The 21,705-nt window shown below is 42.4% G+C and overlaps 1 protein-coding gene across 1 annotated transcript in view; it reads left to right on the top strand.

Annotated features, from left to right (window-relative positions):
* The first annotated feature begins 928 nt into the window (after positions 1-928).
* prex1 (phosphatidylinositol-3,4,5-trisphosphate-dependent Rac exchange factor 1) overlaps positions 929-21,705 on the top strand; it is an 80,783-nt gene continuing 60,006 nt past the window's right edge. Inside the window, exons 1-3 of the mRNA XM_062427992.1 lie at positions 929-1,289; positions 18,959-19,024; positions 19,268-19,390. Of these exons, the coding sequence (XP_062283976.1) occupies positions 1,146-1,289; positions 18,959-19,024; positions 19,268-19,390 (333 nt within the window). The 5' untranslated portion in view covers positions 929-1,145. The remainder of the gene's footprint in view (positions 1,290-18,958; positions 19,025-19,267; positions 19,391-21,705) is intronic.

The raw sequence follows: 21,705 nt of genomic DNA, 5'->3' as shown, positions 1-21,705 counted from the left end.
ATTAGCCCGCTTAAATATAGTCAAACCGGGGTTTGAATAGACACGAAACGATTCGGTATTACAATATATTAAATTGCTCTTTGGCCTTGACTTGTACCGCAGTTTTTTTGTTGTTAATTTCTTAACGTTGACAGTGCCTGAGCTGGAGCCGCTGTCTGCCGCTGGGAGCTGCATCTTTGTGTGAGTCCAGCAGGGGGCGCCTTCATCTCAGCTAGCTGGCTAACCTGGACGTGAATACAACAGGTAAACATTTAGCTATAGCTACTTGACACATTTCAAGTTGATTTATACATGTCTTAAGTGTTAACAGAATTGTAGAAGGTGACAATTCATTTGAAAACTTTGCGGGCAACTTTTTCATGAAACCTCTGGGCATTCTGACATCTGTTTATGTCTTAAAGTTGTTGCTTTTGACTAATTTAGGAAAGAAGAATGCCTCTGTTTTTTTGTTTTGTTTAATTAGCAGCATGTAGTGCCGAAATGTCCATGAAAGATAGCCTTATTATGTTAGTTTATTCTAAACTAGGCTAACGAGATCCCGATTTCATCACCGATAATAGATGTGTAACTGAAATCTTCCTTTTAATTAGGAAATGTGAGTGTAAAACGACAGTTCATGGTGACATTGTGTGTCCATTTAGTTTTGTCCCCGTATTTGTTTCTCGTGTTCCGTTTTGGTAAAATAGCAATTAATTAATTAATTAATTAATCAAGCGACAGTTTACAGTTTCAGATATATGCCCATTAATGCTCATCCAACGTTTTGTACATTGACAGTGTGTGTTCAGTGAGCTGTCAGCAGAGGTGAGCTGTGGCCCCTGAGCGTGGCTCTGGCTCTGGGTGCCTCCTCCTCCTCCTCTCTGTCGTCTCACTCTACCCCTGAACTGATCTACTGTTGCCGTGCTTGCTCTCAGCTGGTGTTGCGACCACACAGCCGGGCACTCCGCCTGTTGTTTGGCACTTTTGGTGAGCTTTTATTTCTAGTGTTGTGGTGCATTGCGCATCACTTCCTAGGGAGATTTTTTTTGGGAAAAACCTACTGTTCCAAAATGGACTGAAACAACAACTCAGCAAAGTGTGGATATTTAGGAAAAAGCATTGTACTTCTTTAAAGAGCAACCTTTTGTGAGGGTTGAATTACCAGCATGGAAGAGGAAGACGGGCATCATGAGAATGGGATCCACGCCGTCAAGGACTCGGACCGACAACAGCGGCTCAGACTGTGTGTTTTAAATGAAATGTTGAACACCGAGAGGGATTATGTTCGGACATTGCTTTTCATTCAGTCGGTAAGTTCTACATTATCTTTCACGGTGCTTATGTGGACGCTCCGCTCTCTCCTACCCGGGGCAGAACATCACGCCAAATTACAGTCAGAAATCCTTCAATTTAAGAAAATCGTTCCTATTGGCAAACATACAATAATTATTAAGTTGCTGATGGAGACATTTTTTGAAAAGACAGACTACACACTTTAGCTCGGCATGTATTCAGCATATCAACCGGCACATGTTGCAATAAAGATTTTACTTTAATATGTTGACTTGCTGTAGCCTTTCCGACTGATCAGGAGACAAATCAGCTGAAATTCGTATTGAGTTTGGCCTGACACTGTCTTGAAGAGCTCAGCCTCTCTGGGAGTTGCTTGTTCTCTTTTATGTTGTTGTTGTTGTTGTTATATTTAAACATGCTGCAAAAGTTGGACACACCTCGCAGCTCTGGTTTACAGCTGCTGCACAACGTGGCTCTCTTCAGATGCTTGCTGACAGCTTTGTGCTTGGCTTTTTAAAAGGCAGCCTGCCTCTTGGAAATGATGTGAGCAGAGACTCACCTGTGTTTTAACCTCCTGCACCTTAACCACATATCAGTAATAAAATAATTAAGACCATGTCAAAAAAAAATATTCCCAGGCAGACTCGTTGAGATTCATGGCCTGAGGTTTTTACACAGGGGCATGATGGCTGGAGACATAATTCACACCTTACCATTGTGTGTTAAAGCCCAGGTTCAAAACAATGAAGGAAGAGCTCAGTTCACAACGGCTTAGCAAACAAATAGATATTCATGAGCAGTCAACAGCACCACTCTACCTTTTTCCAGACAGAGATAAGAAACCACTTCAGCACAGTTACTTATTGACTCATTATACATCTGCTGCCTTTGATTAAATTAACATCATTACACAGCTTTCAGCCACCAACAGGGTGCCTCCCACCTGAAAGGAGACAATTCAGTTGGTCATGTCTCCTTGTGATTTTTCGTTGTCTTTCTACCTTCCCTTTTCCCAGTCATCTCTGGTACTTGCACTGTGCAGGTGGTTTCTGTTTCTAGCTGATACTAAGTCATTGTGTGGTTGACTGCATTTAACGTGACTGAAATAGTGTAACTTCATTATAAAGCTTTTTTTCCCACTTGCTATAGGGAAATCTTTCTTTTGTTGGCCCCTTCAACAAGGTCAAAGGTCAGGGTCCGCTACAAAGCATCACCCTTAGGTTTGTAGTGATTCAGACTATCCTTTTACTTTTCCACCCTGCTGACCACAGATTGTTTTAATTTTTACTTGCTGATTTTATGAACATGCTAACGATTCTGTAAATTCTCCGATTTCAACATCTGGCAAGCGTTTGTCAAACAGCAATGGTTCCCTCTTTCTCTTGTTTTGTCACATGTTTAGGAACTTCCTCAAAGTGCTTGAAATAGTTCTGTTCATCTGTACAGGCTGTAGAGAGTGTCACGTATATACAAAATGATCTTAGAATCCTCGAGTCAGCGATGCACTTCAGTCAGACCCCGGACTAGTCTGCTGTATTCATTTAAATTCTACTCATGTTTTAAAAAAAGCAGCTTCTTAACATTCGGGACACCAATCTCTGCGGCGCCGCTTCCTTTCTCAGTTACACAAGAGTCAGTCAATGCTTATCTTCTGTTACAAGACAGACCAGGCAGCAGAGGGACAAGCTTTGACCTCCCTCCCTGGAAACCTAGTTCCGGCATTATGATAAAGACACAGCCCCAAAGATTTAACAGAGAAGTCTGGGTTCTCTTTGCTGTGAACATCTGAGAGCTGTCAGTGCCTGCACCCTCCACCATGCTCCTCCCTATCATCACATCAGTTGCCATCTCTTGATTTAAGCCATACGGTGGACAGCCAGAGTGGAGTCATACAGTCAAGCGGGAGGGGAGTTCTGTTATCACCTGTGTCTTTGAATAGAGTGATCTTTTATAAAGCCAGGGCTGCAGTCAAATGTGTCAAGATTTAGTCCATATTTTCCCTTGTCCTGATAAGCCTTTGGGATTTTTGTTGAGATTCAAGCCGAGTTGTGGATTGCAACTAATTCAACTCTTTCACATGTGCAGTTTGTTAATAAACACTGCTTTCTGTTAACCAGTTGTGTACAGTTGAAAAGTAACAGATTGATTTTTTTTTTTGTAGGCTGGGAGAGATGGCTGCCCTCATTACTAGTCATCACATATGGGCGCTTACTGTGTAAACAAGCCTTGATGCCAAAGCGTGCTGTTCTGTACCATATTGTGTATGTTGTGTGTACATGTGACACCATCCCAAATCCACTGAATCTTCATCTCGGCAGGGTTGCGGCATCGGGAGCTCAGTAGTTTAGATTGATAATGGAGAACATGGACACTGTGAAATAACAAAAGGAGGAAAAGAAACATCAGTCCTCTCCACCAGCGCCAATCCTCTGCTAATCCCTCCCAAACTCTCTGCCCGGGGTCCAGCCGAGCCTGCTCCCCTTCCCTCGGTGGTAGCTGAGGCTTTGTCACCATTCAGCTCACAGTGGTGTTGATAAGGGTAGTCTGGCTGTGGGAGCTCAGAACATATGGTTTCAGTAAAGATACAGAGTGAAGTGGTGTGGGGGGGGGGTCAAGGGGAACGTAATCCCTCAGTCTGAAGAGGCAGTGATGAGGAATGAAAAGTGTCCTTTAAGCATTTGATTGAGGTATTTTGTGATGATGAGTTATATTTGTCCACTTGTCCTGAAACGGCCCCATGTAGTTCACTGAGAATGTGTGGTATGTTAATGCCAGAGCAGCGGATCGTTGGTGCGCATGGAGATAATGTACGATCCAGACAATGAGAGGTGTTTTCCCCTAGTCAATAAAAGTGAACTGCACTTCTGACTGTAAACACAACATGGTTTTAGGTGGCAATACGTCCTGTCCCGTCTGTTGAGCATTAGCACAGGTGGTTGACCCTTTAGAGTTTTCGATTTGGAGGAAGTGAAACCACAATGTGACATTTACACTGATGTTTACAATTGCTGGAATGGTTTTTCCGCTGTCAGATTCCATTGTGGCCATACTGGAGATGTTTAGTCATGATGTCATGCCCATATTGAAATATTCAAGTCAAAAATACATCATCGCAGCCAAGAGTTTTTTCATTAAAAAAAAAAAAAAAGTAAACTTCTCTTTTATCTATAGACACCTCAGTCTCATAGGGATCTGATAGATATCCATCATACCCATGGTGGAAAGTGGAACAGTAGCAGACTGAATGGCAGCTCGCTGTTGACCGCCCACATCACCATCTATTGCCTTATCACTGATTTATTTTCCACCCCCCCCCCTTTGTGCTCTTCCAAAACCTCCCGGATCTTTGGCCCTCGTGCAACGTCGTTTCTCAATCGCAATGATTGCGATGACACACAAAAGAGATGGTTATCCGGCTTTGGCATCTCAGCCATTTTGCATGTCATTCATCCCCTGGCAATTACCAGCGCCAACGAGCTCATCCAACGTGCTGCAGGGAACCATGTAGGGATGGTGGGAGAAGAGGTGATAAGGGGGTTGGGGGGTGTCTGTGTGAAAAGAGGGATTAGAGGATTCATTTTGCTCAGTATTATCGTTTGCGAATCTCTAAATCTGCTGCATCCTTAGAGTAGAGTGAAATCAGTCTCATTTAAACAAGACAGCTCATATTCAACTCCCGAGTTTATTTTGATAGATGCTCTTTTCAAGCTTTTGTTGTGGCAAATTCCCTTGTTTGTGTCTGAATCGATCACTTCTTAGTGCCATAGATTAAGTGGGGATTTTCTGTAGGGCAGCGCTTTGTTGATTTAATCCAGACAACTGGATTTTCCCTGCATGATCCACCAAAATGTAGGCTATCTATGACAGGCGTATGGTCAGTGGTGTCATACCCGGTTAGATGTGGGGGGATTTTCCTTCAAAACCATAAAATTGAGGGTTTGTCATTTAAAAAAACTGCTGGATTTTTTTTTTGTGGAAACACACTGAGTTTGTGTCCAGTGACACAACAGTGGAATAATGTGGCCTATAAGTTACTCAGCGTTTGACCGTCCTTGTTGATTCTGCGAATTGAGAGACAGAGAGGAGGTTGACCAGGAAGGTCTTGTCAGTGCTGCGAGGTAATGGGAAACATCTGGAAATCCTGCCCTCTGTGACCTTTTGCTTTGGGCCACACACACAAGTGAGATCACACATGTCCACTGCTGGTATGTGTTTGTATAGATACATGATATTGTGTTTTTTTTGTTGCAACTGCATGAACTCTATATAGCCATAGTTTTTTTTCACACCTCTCTTTTTCTACACTTTCACCTGCAGTTACTGCCGACACGGCTCGCCGAGCAAACAGGATGACGCATGCATGCAAACACAAACACACACATCATCCGATCAGTGCCCAGGAAGACAGACATTCAGGAAGCCAGCCTTGAGCTTCCTCTTCAAACTTGAGCCCGTGTCTACCTCTTTCCCTTTTCTTTTCTTTTTTTTTTGCGTGTTTGTTCTCCGCTCCATCTCACCAGCAGCCCTCCCCACTCGGTGGGAAAGACCAGCATCAAGTTTCTCTGGGCTAGTGAGGTGGAGGGCGGGGGGTATAAATAGCATCAAATTCAAACTCTCATCTTTGGCCACAACGCTGGTGGTTTCAGCTCAGTGCAAGCTCAGCCCCGCTGAAGTCATGCAAGCACAGGCACTCATCACGTAATAGCAGCAGTGAAAGAGGAAAAAACAGCCCGTGGAGTCCTCGCAGCAGGTAGAAGTGTTACTATGGCAGACTGCTGGGGTTTTGTGAGCGTTTTATTACTGGGCTTTAAACTCTCACTGCTGCTTTTATAAGACTTGAGAGACGGGACACACATTCTCATCACAGAGCTCGTAACTCCCAAATTAAGCACAAATTCAAACGCTGAAGGTGGCTAAGTTGAGACAGATATGCTGGTGTTCAAATGAAGCAAGAAGTGGGGAACTAAATATTCTGGTTTATAAGTATTGTTCCCTTCCGTGAAATTTTTCATATCCTACAGGCTTTGGATTTTTCTGTAAACCAGAGTGCAAAACAACTTGTCTGACTGTTTTTAAAGGCCTTCAGTTTGCTAATCGCTGTCCTTTGTGAGAGACGTCTGCATGACCGACAGCACAGCGGTTTATGCAGGTCAGCGCATTAACCACTGGCTTTGATGCAGACACATGACATAATGTTACTCTTTTTAAAGTTGCCCTACTGTGCACCCTCCCATCACTGCTCTGGACAAGTGGTACCTTGCTGCGCAGCTTTTTGCCAACAGTGCTAGACTTGCCCATTATAGTGCAGCGTGTTGTATAAAATGGGGCGTAAATGCCAGTTTCCAACTTAATCTTTTGCGGGGGTTTTTTTTCTTCTTTTTTTAAAGTCATGTGTGTCGATAAGCCATTTCTTTGAAGCATAAGACTGCAGCAGGAATTTTAGGAATTCAAGTTAACAAGTCTAAACCACTGTAACACCCGGAGGTATGATGCCAAAAAACACCCCCTCCCTCCCCTCCTCCCTTCTTCCACAAGAGATATTTGGGGATTCTTCCAGCTGTGAATTTGCATAGGAAGAAAAGTCATCTTAGACGATCAGTGTGGAAGGATGTCTTGTAGTGAATGTTGCCATCCTTTTTAGGTATGAAGTGGATTAGATTTTCTGGGTTGCTTGTGGTTACACAGATGAAGCAGTGTGTGCTGTGGAAATATGAGATTTGTGTAGGTAAGAAAGTCATGAACCAGAAGTCAGTAGCATCATGTTAGAAATGTCTCTGTGTCAGATATCAGACCACGCAAGATTGCAAAGACTTAACAGATACACTGCAGAAAGCACCAAATAAATACCGCCAATAACAGACCACGAGTACCGCTGTGTGTTGAAGTGCTTTTCAACAGGCTGATATACGATACAGTGGGTGACCTGGCCTGAGTTGTAAAAGCGCAGCAACATGAGATATCTAATGTCCCCATGGAGATCATGACCTGGACAAAGTTGGGACAAGCACTTTCTCAGAGAGGATACGGGTTACAGTAACTGTGCAGCATGGTTGTGAGCTCACTCTATAATGCCGGGATATGTAGACTGACTTTGGCACAGACTCTCAGGAATTACCTTCACCGTCCCCTGGGAATTTCTATTTGGCTTAAGAACCGAGGCGGCAGGCTTACAATGTTTGTTGGCTTTCCTGAGCACAACCAGATGTGTGGCTTCTTTTCGGGGTCAAAGGTCGCTTTGCCGATAGAAAAATGCCGGACAACCAAACAATCACAGAACAACTTTATGCAACGCTTCTTACATTTAAAGAATATGGCAAAGATGTTTGATATAAAGCCTGGGTTGGCTTACGGGCCAGAGTAAATGCCTGGCCTGTATTTTGTCCTGCCAGGAAGCCGTTCACATGACACAATGGGACAAAGACGGAGTGTCACACACACCACACACTGCTCAACACATTAGTTAGTCTATTGTTTCTTGTTCTATAGCCCCAAAGCAGTTTCACAAACGTAAACATTTAATTATTGGCAAAACCTTTTACTTCTATTATCTTAGACTGATTCAAACCATCTTATTCGAAATGTATTCATCCAAATGAATTTCAGCACTTATCCAGAATGGAGCAAGTGGACTATAGAATCTCGCTCATGTCAGATATGTGGGTGGGCGATGTTGATGGGAAACATGCTCCCTTCCCAGTTCATTCTCGTCTATTACTTTAGACTTAGTGAGGTGGAGGAACGGTGTGAGGGTGGTCAGGTAAAGCACAGAAAACCAAAACCTTATTGCTGGATTAACTTTTCTGGCCCGTGAACAAGGAAAGTTTACATAGCTAAAAACAAGGAAGGCTTACGCTGTAATGTTTTTGTTTTTATTAAGTTGATGCTCTGGGAAAAGTTACAGAAACAAAGCTTTGCATAAATCGGGTCAAGTACAAGGGAGAAAAAAAAAAGGATTTCAAAACAAAATAACAAGACAGTTAAGTATCCATGTCCTGATATAAACACTGATCTCAGGTTACAGATGCATCACACTTGTCATATAGTAATGGACCATGTTATGCTGTAATGTTTTTTATGATTGCCACTTTGTTAAATATTATCTCTAATAACGTAATTAGTAAATAAAAGATCTTTGCCTGTTTACGTTATTTAACCCCTCGAGTCAAAGGGGCTGCTGACTATGTTGTCACTACTGTTCATGACAGCTGCTGGCAAATTCTCGGCCGTGGCGGCTGAAGGGTTTTTATTGCAGCATTTGTTCAATGTGATGACATTTTGCCAGCTAACGTTGCATTATTAAAGGCTTGAGTCACAGGCGCTCATGATCTTATTGTGATGATCTGACAGGAAACCTTTTCGGAAACGACGCTACGTTTTGACACCGCAGCTGGTTCTTGAGGATTTCTTTGACCTCCAGCTGTGATTGATGTGACCCTTTACAGGAGAGATATGTTGTTTTTTTTCCTCATATGATTACATGTGATTTATAGCTTCATAATTTCAGGTCCCCACTGATTAATATCTCTGCTCTACTTTTAGTTATACCTGCGCTGAGATGGACTATTATGAAACAAAATGATCCTGGAAGCGTCTCTTTGGGTAGTGAGGACCAACATGAATGTTAGTAGCATTTGCTGCCAAATATGGGAAGTTGAGATAAAATGTAGGTCAGTTGCATTAGTAATTTTTGGGGCGTGAAAAAGACTTTAACAGAAAGGACTTTATCCAGTTGCTATCTAGCCCATTACATGGTGTTCTCTGTCAGGTTGGTAAATAAAGTTTGAGTTAGAATCAGTGGGCGTTATCTATGATCTGTCCTCAGTGTAGTTGGACACAAATTAGTTTCTTTGCCACCAGTTTCTTTGTGTCTGTGCCCATGACACTGTGGCACCGTTTGCTTGGTTGTATCAGTCATTATGGAAAATGCAGGAAATGCTACTAACTTAATTTTGCCTCTTGAATGATCAACTGTGCTGCATCTTCCTTTCTGTCGCTCCTCTTTGATCTGTTGGAAGCTTCGCAGGTCTCTGATGGCTCACTCGACAACACACTCACCACGCTCTGATCCAGTCTGTGATCCCTACGTCTGTCAGCACCAAAAAACACACGTCCAAATGTCCAGATGGCCTCCACAATCTGGTCCATGATGTTATCTGCAGATCACCACATGTCACCCATTAACAGGGAAGCCAGTTAGAAAAAGGCCTCGTAGACAAACCTGCACGGAGTGTCAGAACCTGCAGAGATGAAATTAAATGAATATAAATATCGGATGATATCGGAACATTCCCTGTGCGGAAATTATGTAATTTCAGCATTGTAGACTTGAATGTAAATCATCTTAGAACATCTGAACAGATTTAAACAGTAAAGCAGATTACTCTCTGTTAACATTCAGTGCACAAATGAGGAAACAAATAAAAAGACATGTCTGCCAGCACACTAATATGCATCACAAGCTATTTCCACCATGACAAGAGGAGTATGTGAGACATGTAGATGAGTGACAGCAGTGTGTGTGTGTGTATCTAATTGAGAGGCAGAAGCTGTCTATTAACCTGAAAGAGTGGAGATAACATTAAGAATATTTTTAACTTGTTAATACACGTGCAGCTGCTGTGAAAGTGGGAGTATCTGGCAAAATAAGAAGGTGAAAATGCCCTTCCACAGTTTTACATGCCTCCTGTCAGCTGGGTCAGTAAAAACAAGGCGTGCTCAGAAATGATAATGATTAAATTATTGCAGCAGTGAAACCTTTTGAAAGCAGAATTTGACGGTCTGATGAGGCTTATTGAGCCAGATCCAGGCGGAGAGAATTTTTTTTACAACAAGTGTCACTAAAAATTTGTGTTTCTCAAATTCATCGTGTGCATCATCCATTCATCAATGCAAGAGTTGATGATTAGGTAGTCTTAAACAGGAAGACTCTGAACCAGGGTCTGTCTGTCTGTCTGTCTGTCTGTCTGTCTTCTGTCCACTTGTCTCATCCCCCTGCAGTGTTTAGTTTCCGCCCATGTGAGCTACTGAAAGGGCACTGAAGTTTAAAGTCCTTCAAAGCGGAAGTGAGTAAGAGAGAGAGGAAAAAACTGGACAAAACTCAAAGAAGACTTTGTGTTTTGGCGATTGGCTCTGCCAAAAAGGGTTTCTCTTGGAAGACAGCGAGGGACTGGTTGGAGGGGGAGGGGAGGGGAGGGGAGGGGAGGGAGTATGGAGGGTTGGGGAGAGATGTGAATCACAGCTTCAGAGAAAAAGAAGTCCACTAAGGTTTGCTGGGGTCCCTTATTGTGGCAGCGCCACGGGCCATTCTCTGGCTCCGCTGCACTCAGGCCACAAAGAGGGGATTTCTTCATTTATTTTTTCAATTTCATGCCATGTCGACCCCAAAATGGCCTTCACTCCCTCTCTAAAACTGCCCTGTCCCCATTTGTGGCTGGCCACCCCAATCCTTTCCCCCCAAAAAGAGGCTGTTAATGGTTGCATTGTTTTTAACTTGTTGTTGTTTTCTCTTGGATGAGGAGGGGTAGAGAGTTTGAGTCTGGGGACCTGAGAACTCGCATAGAAAAGTCCTGAATCTGTGGATCTGTGATTCTGCTTGAGAGTTGTTTGAGTAGGTGTGGGAACTAAAGCGAATTGAAAAGGGGTTCTCAGGGCCCGCTGGAAAAACCCTGACAAGTGTTAGAGCTGTTCTTGATATACGGGGTCTCTTGTGAGGTATCTGAATTGAATGAGATGGCCCAGCATTGTTGCTGAATGCTGATGTGGCGATGGGCAAACAGAAAAATAGCCCAGTCTTGTCCCCATTTACACAATTTTTAGTCTCATGGAAAACGACGTGCCTTAGATGGCGTAGCCTGATTGGTCCACTAATGAACAGACTTATCTAGATATACGGCTATTTGATCAAATGGCTTCTTTCATCAAAGAAATGGTCCATGGACATATTTGACATGTGTCATTGTTTACACCATTTTGCTGTTGACTACCCACATATTACATGTAAAGTTGCACTTGCTGTTATGACCAACAGGAAGTACAGGGCAGTTTCACATCTCAGTAATTCTCCAGTGTACACAAAGGCATGTTTATCGAATGGAGGTAAATGAGCATGAGTGAACTAACGTGAAGTAAGAGGCAGTGACACATGTCTGTTGCCGTCAGTTTTTCTTCTGGATCCTTTTGTAATATTGATCTCTGTCCAGTAGTTCAGTGAGCAATATATAGAAATCAGCTATACAAAAATATTTTTGTGTTCATATGCTGATTATCAAATAGGAGACGTGCCTTCCCTTTTTCTAAACCCTCATTGTGTCTTTAGTGTGCTTTGTTTATCAGGGCACTAACAAAGCAACTGGTATTGAACTGCATTATAACACTGCAACCATGTCAACTTTCACTCGATTCATGCAATGTTGTGGAAATTTCCAGCTTGTTTCACTTTACCAAATATTAAAAACACCTTCAGTATAATGCAATCTAGTAAAACACCGCAGCTGCTTTGAAAATGACAGTCAGGGTGCCATGAGACCATGTTCTCATATTCTTCTTGCCTTTAATCCCAGTTTAATATGGGTAACCTTTAAAGAAAGTAAACATATACTAATAAAAATGCCCTTATTCTGCGTGACCCTTGTGGCAACATCCTGTGCCAGCAATGTGACAGCAGCTCCAACAACAGCTACGTCCCTGTGTGACTTACTCTACGTCTGACTTACTCCCATGTCGCAACTTGACCCAGTTTGACAATAATGACTTTTCCTTACTTCTCTCTTGTTAATTTCCTGCCATTGTTTTACCATTGTAATAATGATCATACAGACCTTCCTGTGTTAAGAAATCATTTTTAATCATTCAAATTTGAACCTTAAAAATCACAGATGAATATTGCGTGTTTGCATCGCATTCAATCTGATGAACTCTGTCCCAGCTGATTAAAAGGGTGCTGGAACGAAACTGAAGCTCTCACCTCAAAGAAAGTGAATCTAATGTTAGACAGTGTTATGAAGCTGGCTTAGCTGTTCAGATGCAGACGAGGCAGACGTGGGGGCAGCAGGCTTCTTACTCACTGTCCACTGGAGCGAACACTTAGCTCACACCAGCATATGGTCTGTCTGTGTCTTCACACCTTACTGTCTGGCCCCTCTTCGCTCTGATAAACCTCAACAGTTAGCAGACCCCCCAATCCACATCTGACCCTTTGGCTGTTAGTCATGTGAGATGATGCCTCATATGACATTAGACCTGTTATTGGTGTTAAACAGTGATCGCACTGCCTGTGGTGGCAGGTGATGATGGATGTTAGCGTCAACATGGCATGTTTTACAAGCCCACCGTGTACTATGAAACATTGAAACTGAATGTGTGAATGATGAAGACGTCCTTTCAGTCCATAGCTATAAATAGCATGATCATCCACTGTCATTTTGTCATCTTCGGTGCTTTAAACCAAAGCATTTAAAGCAGGGCTGCAACTAATGTGTATTTTCATCATTGATTAATCTGCTGATTATGTTCTGACTAATCGATTAATCGTTTGGTTTACAACATGTCAAAAAATTGTCAAAAACATGTCCATAACAATTAACAGCTTACAAGGATTTAAGTGAAACAATAATTAAAATAGTTTTAATAGCTTATTGATTTTCTTCTGCTCGACCAATTAAGTCATTATTTTATCTCTAATTTAAAGTGTATAAAGCATTAATGATTTGTTTGTTACAGTTTGCACGAAACTGTCCGACGTTACTTAAAACACAGTTGAGTGAGTGGTCAATCATCAACATATCCTATACTTCCCTTTCACAAAAATCACACTTCCTACTCAGTCTGCTCTTTTTTTTGTGTGTGTCAAGAGGCACCGCTTCATTCTGCAGACTGTTTGTTTTCCTTCCCCGCTGTGCTGGACCTCCGCTTATCTGCTCGAAAAAGAGAAAAAAATCTTTTCAATGATCTCAGTGGTTAAAAAAAACGCTGGCTTTTGTTCAGTGCGATTGCCCTGTTTTCACTTCCTGTTTGCGTGCCACACACACACAAACACACCAACAGAGGCATGTATGCGCGCTTCTCTGTGTTGCAGTTTGGGTTTTTTTCACGTGTCTTCATTCTTTTCTCGCACATAAATTGTTGCAATAAAGTGGACAGTGACTCAGCTTGAAGTGGCATGTTTTGCAACATTTTGTAACTTTATGTGTGTTTTATGTCACTGTTGAGTTTCTTCAGCCATTCAGGAAGGGGGGGCAATAGCTGTTTTGGATGCTGCTTATGTCACATCTGTATCTTATGTGCCACTATTTTAAGCACATGAGATGCATATCATAGGTACTTGTCATTGCTTGTTTGCATAGTATCTGGACCAGCTTTGCCATAATGCAACAGCAGCACTTTCAAATGAGCTGTTAATGCTGAAAAAAGTGTGAAAACACCCTTGCACAAAAATAAAAGGGCAGAGAAAGGGGTGGTTGGTTGCAAACCTATAGCTAATATAGTATACAAAACTTACGAGCTTGTTTCATGGAACTGGGGCGATTGAGAAGCTGTGCTTACAGTCTGCCTGTTGAATGCCTCACCCTTTTTTAGAAAAACTGGAATAAAACTGTCGAAATGCCTTCTTTAGGCCAAGACACTCATCTGTTTGGCTACAGTAGTAAATAGCTTGTTAAAACATTTTTAGCTTTAGTCTAGACCATTTAAATCATGAAATGGACATATAATTTTCTCCAGCCTTTCATACTTCACTTAAGTTGCTCTGTCAGGTCCCTGCACTCGACAAGAAAAGAGACCCAGCTAAGACATAAAAGGTGACATTTTGCTAATACGTGCTTATTGCTGCCAGGCTACTGCAGGTACTTCCGTTATGAATGGATTTAAAGTGCACAGACATTCAAGGGTGAGTAAGGAGGAAGTCATTTAGGACAATTATTGAGCAGTAGGAAGAACTTGAGGATAATCCTGAGAATGTGTGGATGATTAAAGGCCTGACTATTCACGGCTGGTAGAACATTCTGTTACATTTCTTCGGCTGATAAATGCAAGCTCACTGGGTGTTTTGAAGCATGTAAAGCTGAATGTTTAACATTTAACAGTCATTTATTATGACTTTAATTCTGTGTATTTTTCATGGCCTGGATAACTTCCTCAGTTGGTGAACTTTTCTGGCTCTACCATACTGATATATCAGTGGTATAAATCTGCATTAGTGTTGTACTTGGCAGCTATTTTGTGGTCAAAGAGCGTCATGGTTTTGTTACTTGTCTCCAATGGGATTGCATCATGAGCAGTTTCCCCCTAACAGTCCATCACCCCTGTGGCAAGAGACCGTCACGTGCAAGATCTGTTGTGCTCTGCGCAGCAGCTGAGCCCCCTTTGTGCAGCCACTCTGACTCATAAGTATGTGTCCGAGGGTATCGAAAAATGAATTTGTGTCCCATCTGACCAGTTATTATTAACACGTTGATTAATATCACCGCCATTTTTAGGAGAATAACTATGCATCGTTTGAACACAACCTAATGTGAGCAGCGGAGGGCAAACTATGCAGAAAAAGAAGATATATGGACTAAGGACTACAATTAGCTTGTGGGAGGAGGTTTTCAAAACATAATCATCTCCCGTTTCATCTCCATCACATTCATAACCATTGTGGGTCAAGGGGTGAATCAGGTTTCAGACAATAACTGAAAGACAAATCTAAGGTATTGTTATTCATCATTCGTGGAAATATCATTCCTCAATACCTGAGCCTCCTCCAAACATAATCACGCACCATCAGTTCACCGATGACGATGTGCTGCTGTCAGAAAAGAGGCAGAAAGGTCACCCGTGATGGAGATATGAAAGTAAACAAGGACCGCCGGCCACATCCAGCTGCCTCTCAGCGTGTTAATTAAGAAGTAATGAGCTTGACAACTGTGTCTACTGGGTAGAGTTACAGTGTTTGTTGTGACTGCTGTGGGTTTGCTTTTCATGATTGATTTCTTTCTCCCCAATAACAACCGGCTTAACTACGTACTGTGGAAAGGAGGGCTTTTACAATATTCATCTCACAGCTTAATGTCAGCACGTGTCCTCTGAGGTATTGTCCTCCCCGTGCAAATGATGCATGAGGTGTAATATGCAGAGGGTTATCTGAGGGTGCAATCACATCTGCTTCTTTTCCGTTATCCAAAACCAGAGTGGGAAACATTGACTGTTGTATTTTTGCTCACGCTGCCAAATTACAAAGAAAATCAGGACTCGTTAGCGAAGGTCAAATGGATTTACACAAAGCTGTTCTGAGAGTATTGGTAACCCGTCAACCTGCAAAGTTACAAATTTGGGGTATGGAGGAAGTCGGATCAGATTCCCTTCTCTTTATGACAGACTTGTCAGTTCTCTTGGCAGGAAGTCACCTTGTTCGGTGATCATTCCTGTAAAGCTCCCAAGAAATAGCTGACTATGAAAATCAGTCCAGACTTGGTTTGCCCAATTATAATGCTTGTCTTTCCAAGCACAGTGAAACGCTATCCATCAGATGTCAACATCCTTCCAATTATACCCATAATACCCTCTTTGGAGCCCATTTCCTGTTGTTGATTCCAATCATGTTCTCAAAACATCACAGACTATAAAAATCCTGAGTTTTAATAAAGACGGACATGCTTGGTGTGCATGCCCAGTTTGAGCTGTTATGTCGTCTGTCTCGGTCATGATGGTGGACAGAGAAGGCTTCCAATTCTTCTGTCCAAATAAACCTGTGTGCTTTTGTGATGGAACAATGAAGACAGCCAATACAACCCTGTGTGAGAATGGCCAGTGTTGGGGCGAGACCTGGACTGAAAGGATCTCTTTGTTGTTCCTTCCCACCATCCTCCCTGCTGATCCCCCCCTGTCACCACATCTGTGTGGCACATTTTGTGTAAGAGTGAATGATCCTTCCTGGATGGTAGCTGTCTACGATGTCAGGAAAGAAGGAATCTGAAGTCAGGATTCTTTTTAGTTTTTTTACCTCACCCTGTGTTCCAACTCTGTGCCTTCCGCCTTTTTTTGTTTTTCTCCTGTGCATCCTTCGCTTCTCTCCTGCACCCACCACAGCCTCGCCCTGCTCCCTTCATCTGAAAGCAACAGAGGAAAAGCCTTGTTTCCTGCCTCCCTTCTCATCTTCTCTGCCAGGGAGCAATCTCTCACATGAGTAACTCCTCCAGTGTGGACACGGTACAAGTTGCCATATGGGAGATTTAATTAGTATACGCCTCAAGCACAATCAACTCCCTCCCAAAACCAGTCAAGAACAGGAGAACTACTGCTTCCCTTTTAATGCTGGTCTTAATTAGCGAGGTCGCAGCTCACTGTTGGGACCTTTGCTTTCTATTTTTGAACAACCTACGCAAAAGCAAGTAGAGAGGTAAAAAAAGATAGAGACAAAGTGTTTGGTCTCTTAGGAAATTATATGATTGCTGCATGGCTGCCTGGTTGGCTGGTTTCTATCTTTAGAACAAATGTGTGATTACAAGTGTCAAGTCTTTCATTATAGGCAGTAACTTACTGTAAGTAACACATGTAGTAGGCTGATGTGATTGTGTAGAGCATGCAAAGGTTTCCTATAAATGGGTGGTTCATGCAAATATAAAAAACATATTTTCTTACAATACAAACCCACATTGTCAACAGTTTTCATAGAGAATGTTTTTTGGTAGATTGTAGTCGAATCTTAGGGTGTATTAACACATGGGTTGTTTGGAGTAGTTGTTTCAACACTGGTAGCGTGTCCACCTAAAGATCAGTTCATTTGGGCATATGTGAACATAGCAATCATGCTCGGATGTGGGACAAAACAAGTGGGCCGAGGTCACCAAGAAAGGTTAGGCTAGCACATAAGCTAACCAAGCTTATGTGATGCACCATATGTGGTGTTGTGCATCCACCAGAGCCCATCTTTGTGGCCAATTCCTTGAGCATCAGGACATTGTTTTCTAGTCATAGATTCGCTGGAGATTTTGTTCATTTTAAGAAGACTAGTATATTAACCACTGAAACACAATGAATGTGGCTAGACTCATCGAAAGAGTATCTTTTGTGAAACTAGCCACATTCTCTGTCAAGCCACGCACACTGGTGACGCTCTGTTTTTTCTGGTAAGATTTCTGACCAATGAGAGAACAGTTTGCATGCACTATTTGTTTTTAACTTGCTGTTGACAGGGCTCTGTGAAAACAAACCAACTGAGGAACAAATGCGACAGTTGTATAATTTTAGCATCAGAAACGGAACAAAGCAAACAAGCTGCATGCTATGTGTGAAAAAATATGTGGTCATTTGTCCTCAGTTGTTCTATGATCAGATATTTCCTGATCTAAACTTATATAACTTTAGACTCTATTCTATTGTATTCTTTTGCATATAAGTCCTTTTATTTAACACCAATATTTAACAATTCTGATTCATATTTGGCACATTCTTGTGAAAAACATGGGTTGTTTATGCTCCCCAAACGAAGTATAGAAAAAAAATTTGCTTGGCACTGAAGATCAGATATTGTATTGGCACAGATGTAAACATTTTGATGATTGTGCCGCTGGTTTCATCATTGTGGTTTTGAAGCAGCAGGTGACAAGCTGCACAGAGGTTAGAACAACAACCGTAACCTTCAGTAATGCTTAGATTTTCAGAATCATTGTGCAGACAGTCTTCAACTCAATATGCATTTCCTTTGTAGCACCCTTTATCCAAGAGGCAAGCTATCAATTTTCAGACTGGAGGCACCGAAATGCAAGGTAGACATATCAGCAGGAGCCTGCCACATAAAGGAGGCTCCAGGAGAAGAGTTTTATTCGGCAGTTCGGGGGTACACACTGTATCTTCTCTCCTTTTATCCAGTTCTTTTATAAAGACACTATTGGCATCTGGAGATGAGGGAGGCAGACAGACTGAGGCAGGTTAAGTCTGTCAGGCACAGGGTGATAGACAGAGAAATGGGGAAGAGAGAGTAAAAGAAACTGTTTGCAGATTCACTTCCCCTCTCTTCACCATTATTCACAATTCTGATTGGCAAGCACACACAGAAAAAACTGCACACGCAGCCAAAGCTCAACTTGACATTAGCCTATTATGGTGAAGTGGTGTGTGTAGACTCTGCAACACCGAAGCAGTTATTCTTGCTGATGTCTTACAGTTGAACGCTCAGGTGCATTAGCTTCCATTACAGAAGATCCATACAGTAAAGTGTCACAAGACAGTGAAAAAAAACATCTCGTCATATAGTGGGAAGTTTTGTGATACCTAAGGGACAGTGGATCAACTGTGACACATTTACGTTTAGCACCATGAAAGGCAATTTTCCATGAAGTATGTGAGCTGTACTCAACATGTGACCTGCTCTTGCTCTCAGGCCTGTATGTTTATGCTCATGCATGGTGATGCGATGTACTCTGTGTGTACTGAACGTATCAGTTTTCTCAGAGCAGAGATGGCACGTGCATACACATTTGATAATAATCAGTAGAGGGAACCTGGCTCTCCACTTCCAGGCCACATTTGTGTAAATATGAGATAGGTCAGGATTCCCAAAACCTGTCTTGTTGATTGCTAATCTGACTGCGTCAAAATGTTCAAATCTCTATGTCTTTATGTCTATCGATTCAACCCACTGTCTTGTCAACAAGGAAGTACATGAAATGCATATGTTTAACAACTTCTTTGTTTTTGTTCTCCTCAGGCATTCTTGCAGAGAATCAGACAAACTTCGGAGGACCAACAGTGTCTCTCACCTGAACAAGTCAAGGTACAGCTGGCTGTCAGCTCTTCTAGAATTAAATACTTGTTTGGGTTGCCAAAAGTTCACATGTCAAAATATCTAAAATAATTGATTTCCTATACTGAGATTCTCAGATAAAGTGTTTATTCCCAGTTTTGCCTCTATTTGCTGTTCACTTCCTCCCTCTTCACCTTATTTTCCTTCCACCCTCCCTCTTTATCTCTTCCTTCCTCTGTGCCCCCTCCCTTTACATCATCCCTCTGTTTATAGATTCTGTTTTCAAATATTGAGGACATCCTGGAGTTGCACAAAGAGGTGTTGTCTGCCGTGGAGACCAGTCTGCAGCCCGAACCCCATCCTCAGCATGCACTGGGACACGTGTTCCTCCAGTTCGTAAGTACACGACACGCAAGAAAACAAACAGAAAAACATCAGACCGGTCACACGTGTACACAAGCACATGAACGCGCACATGGGAGCCCATGCGAGCCCATGCGCGAATCCCTACTCCATGCAAAAACACAAACTCTTTTCATGAGCTACCCGTAACCGCAGATGCAGGGAAAGCGTGCAAAGCCTGCTGTGAAAATACCCCTTAATTCTCTCTTTCTCACATGCACACCCTTCCCTTCCCCTGGACTCTCCACACACACACACACACACACACACACCACACACACACACACACACACACACACACACACACACACACACACACACACACACACACACACACACACACACACACACACACACACACACACACACACACACACACACACACTCTCTCCCACAAACTACCTCCACCCCTTTGCCATTCCTCCTTTTCCAAACAGGCCTGCATCCTGTCAGGCAAAGGAGTCTCTCTTCTCCCTCTATCTCTCTTCTTCTGCAAGTCGCCGTCTCTGCCATCCCCTTCTTTTGCCGCTCCATCCTCCCATCCAAAGATTCCTCTCCGCTACCCACCCCCTCCGCTCCCCTCTGTTTGAACTCATTTGGCCCCAGGGAACAAACAAAGAAGGGTCTGTGTCCGGGGAGGAAGAGATGGCGTGTCACTCCGCGAGGGGACAATGCTTCTGCTGGTAGCACTCAATCTCAAGCCCTCTCTCTCTTTCTCTGTTTGTCTGTCTTTGATAAACTATCTTCAATTTACTTTCACTGCTGCACAAAACACCTCAACTAGGTATTCTACCATCAGCCTGCTCCATCAGTTTATAGGACAGTTCTGCAGCAGGACAACAACCCCACAAGTTTGTGCCCCTCGCTTTCTTTCCACCCGGCTTCAATCTAATATCTGTGGCAAAAATCTGTCGATATTTGGCCTTATTAAGATTTAACTCAACCTCTTAGATAATTTCAGCTTCCAGAGCAGATTTTTGCCTTTTGAGAAAAGTTTATAAAAGTGCATTCCACTTTTTGAACTACACCACACCTCTGTAGTGACTTGACACAATCAATACTAATCTATCCACAACCAACTTGTTTTGTAAATGACCTTTCATCAGTATCTTCGAAAAGCTGTTGAATTGGCTCATCAGAATGTACCTTCACACATATGCGAGACGTCACGGTCATTCAGTCTGTCTGGCCGAGTGTCAGGGCGGAGAATTGATTAAGGGGGCTCAACAGGATTTTTCCATTGCTCTGTGGTCAGGCTGGGAGATATAGAGGTCAGACTGGATGGGGTATATATTGAAGCTGCAGGTGCTTGGATTTCTAACTGAACTGATGCGTTTAAAAGAAAGAGCCTGGTCTCCGTAATTCACTTTTCCTCAAGCCTGCCTCAGTATCATGACAGGAAGGAAACCTTAGTGACTCAGGCCAGTATTGGATTTCAATTTCAGGTATGATGATGAGTCATAATAATGAAACAAAACTCAATAAATGTCTCTGTTGCAATAATATAATAGAATTAAGTGACATTTCAACACTCTTCTATTCAGTCGATTATGACGTAATGTAGAATTTGAAATAAAAACAGGTGCTACATGTAGTTTTGTAAATAATATAATATAATGAATGTTTTAGGCGTATAGTTTACATTGCATCAGTCCCACATTATGTTCTGCTGGGGTTAATACTCACCGATGCACCAAATGTGTATTAATCCACAGCTGGAAAGTGTTCCTAATGAATGCACTATTTACTCTTGTTTGAGTAACATTTACTTAAGACAGCAGTGCTCAGCTGTGTGTTTTTTAGAAGGAATTTTAGTAGGAATGAATATATGGTTTAGGCAGTTTAGGCAAATCAGAAAGTATTGATAGACAGATGAACACATTGTTAATTTGTTGACAAAAAAGAAGCCATATCCTTTAAACAGTTTGATTTTCTGTCAATCAACTAATCTTTTCAGCACTAATATGCTTCATGCACAATTATGTATACTGTCTAATTACATTCATTTACGGTTGTGTTTTCTTTGCGTCTTTCCGTCTGATAATGTGTGCCACTGTGTTTGTGCTTCTTTCTGCTGAGGTATCGCTCTTCCCACACACACCACCTTTGTTACTGCGTATCCATTACACTTCCCTTTCCAGCGCATGACCTTTGTCTCCTTCAACGCTGACACCTCTCAGCCAATTGGTTGGCCCTGTCTGGCGCCCTCCAGCCATGGCCCTTGACCTCGACCAGAGGTCAACACCATGACTGGGATTTGATTAACCTCCCGCATTGTTCTTTAAGACTGTCTGCCACTCACAGTTAGG

Source organism: Scomber scombrus, chromosome 10, assembly GCF_963691925.1.
Source record: "Scomber scombrus chromosome 10, fScoSco1.1, whole genome shotgun sequence".
NCBI classification, from domain to species: domain Eukaryota; kingdom Metazoa; phylum Chordata; class Actinopteri; order Scombriformes; family Scombridae; genus Scomber; species Scomber scombrus.
The sequence above is the reverse complement of the archived record's forward strand: the minus strand, read 5'-3'. Positions and strand labels throughout refer to the sequence as shown.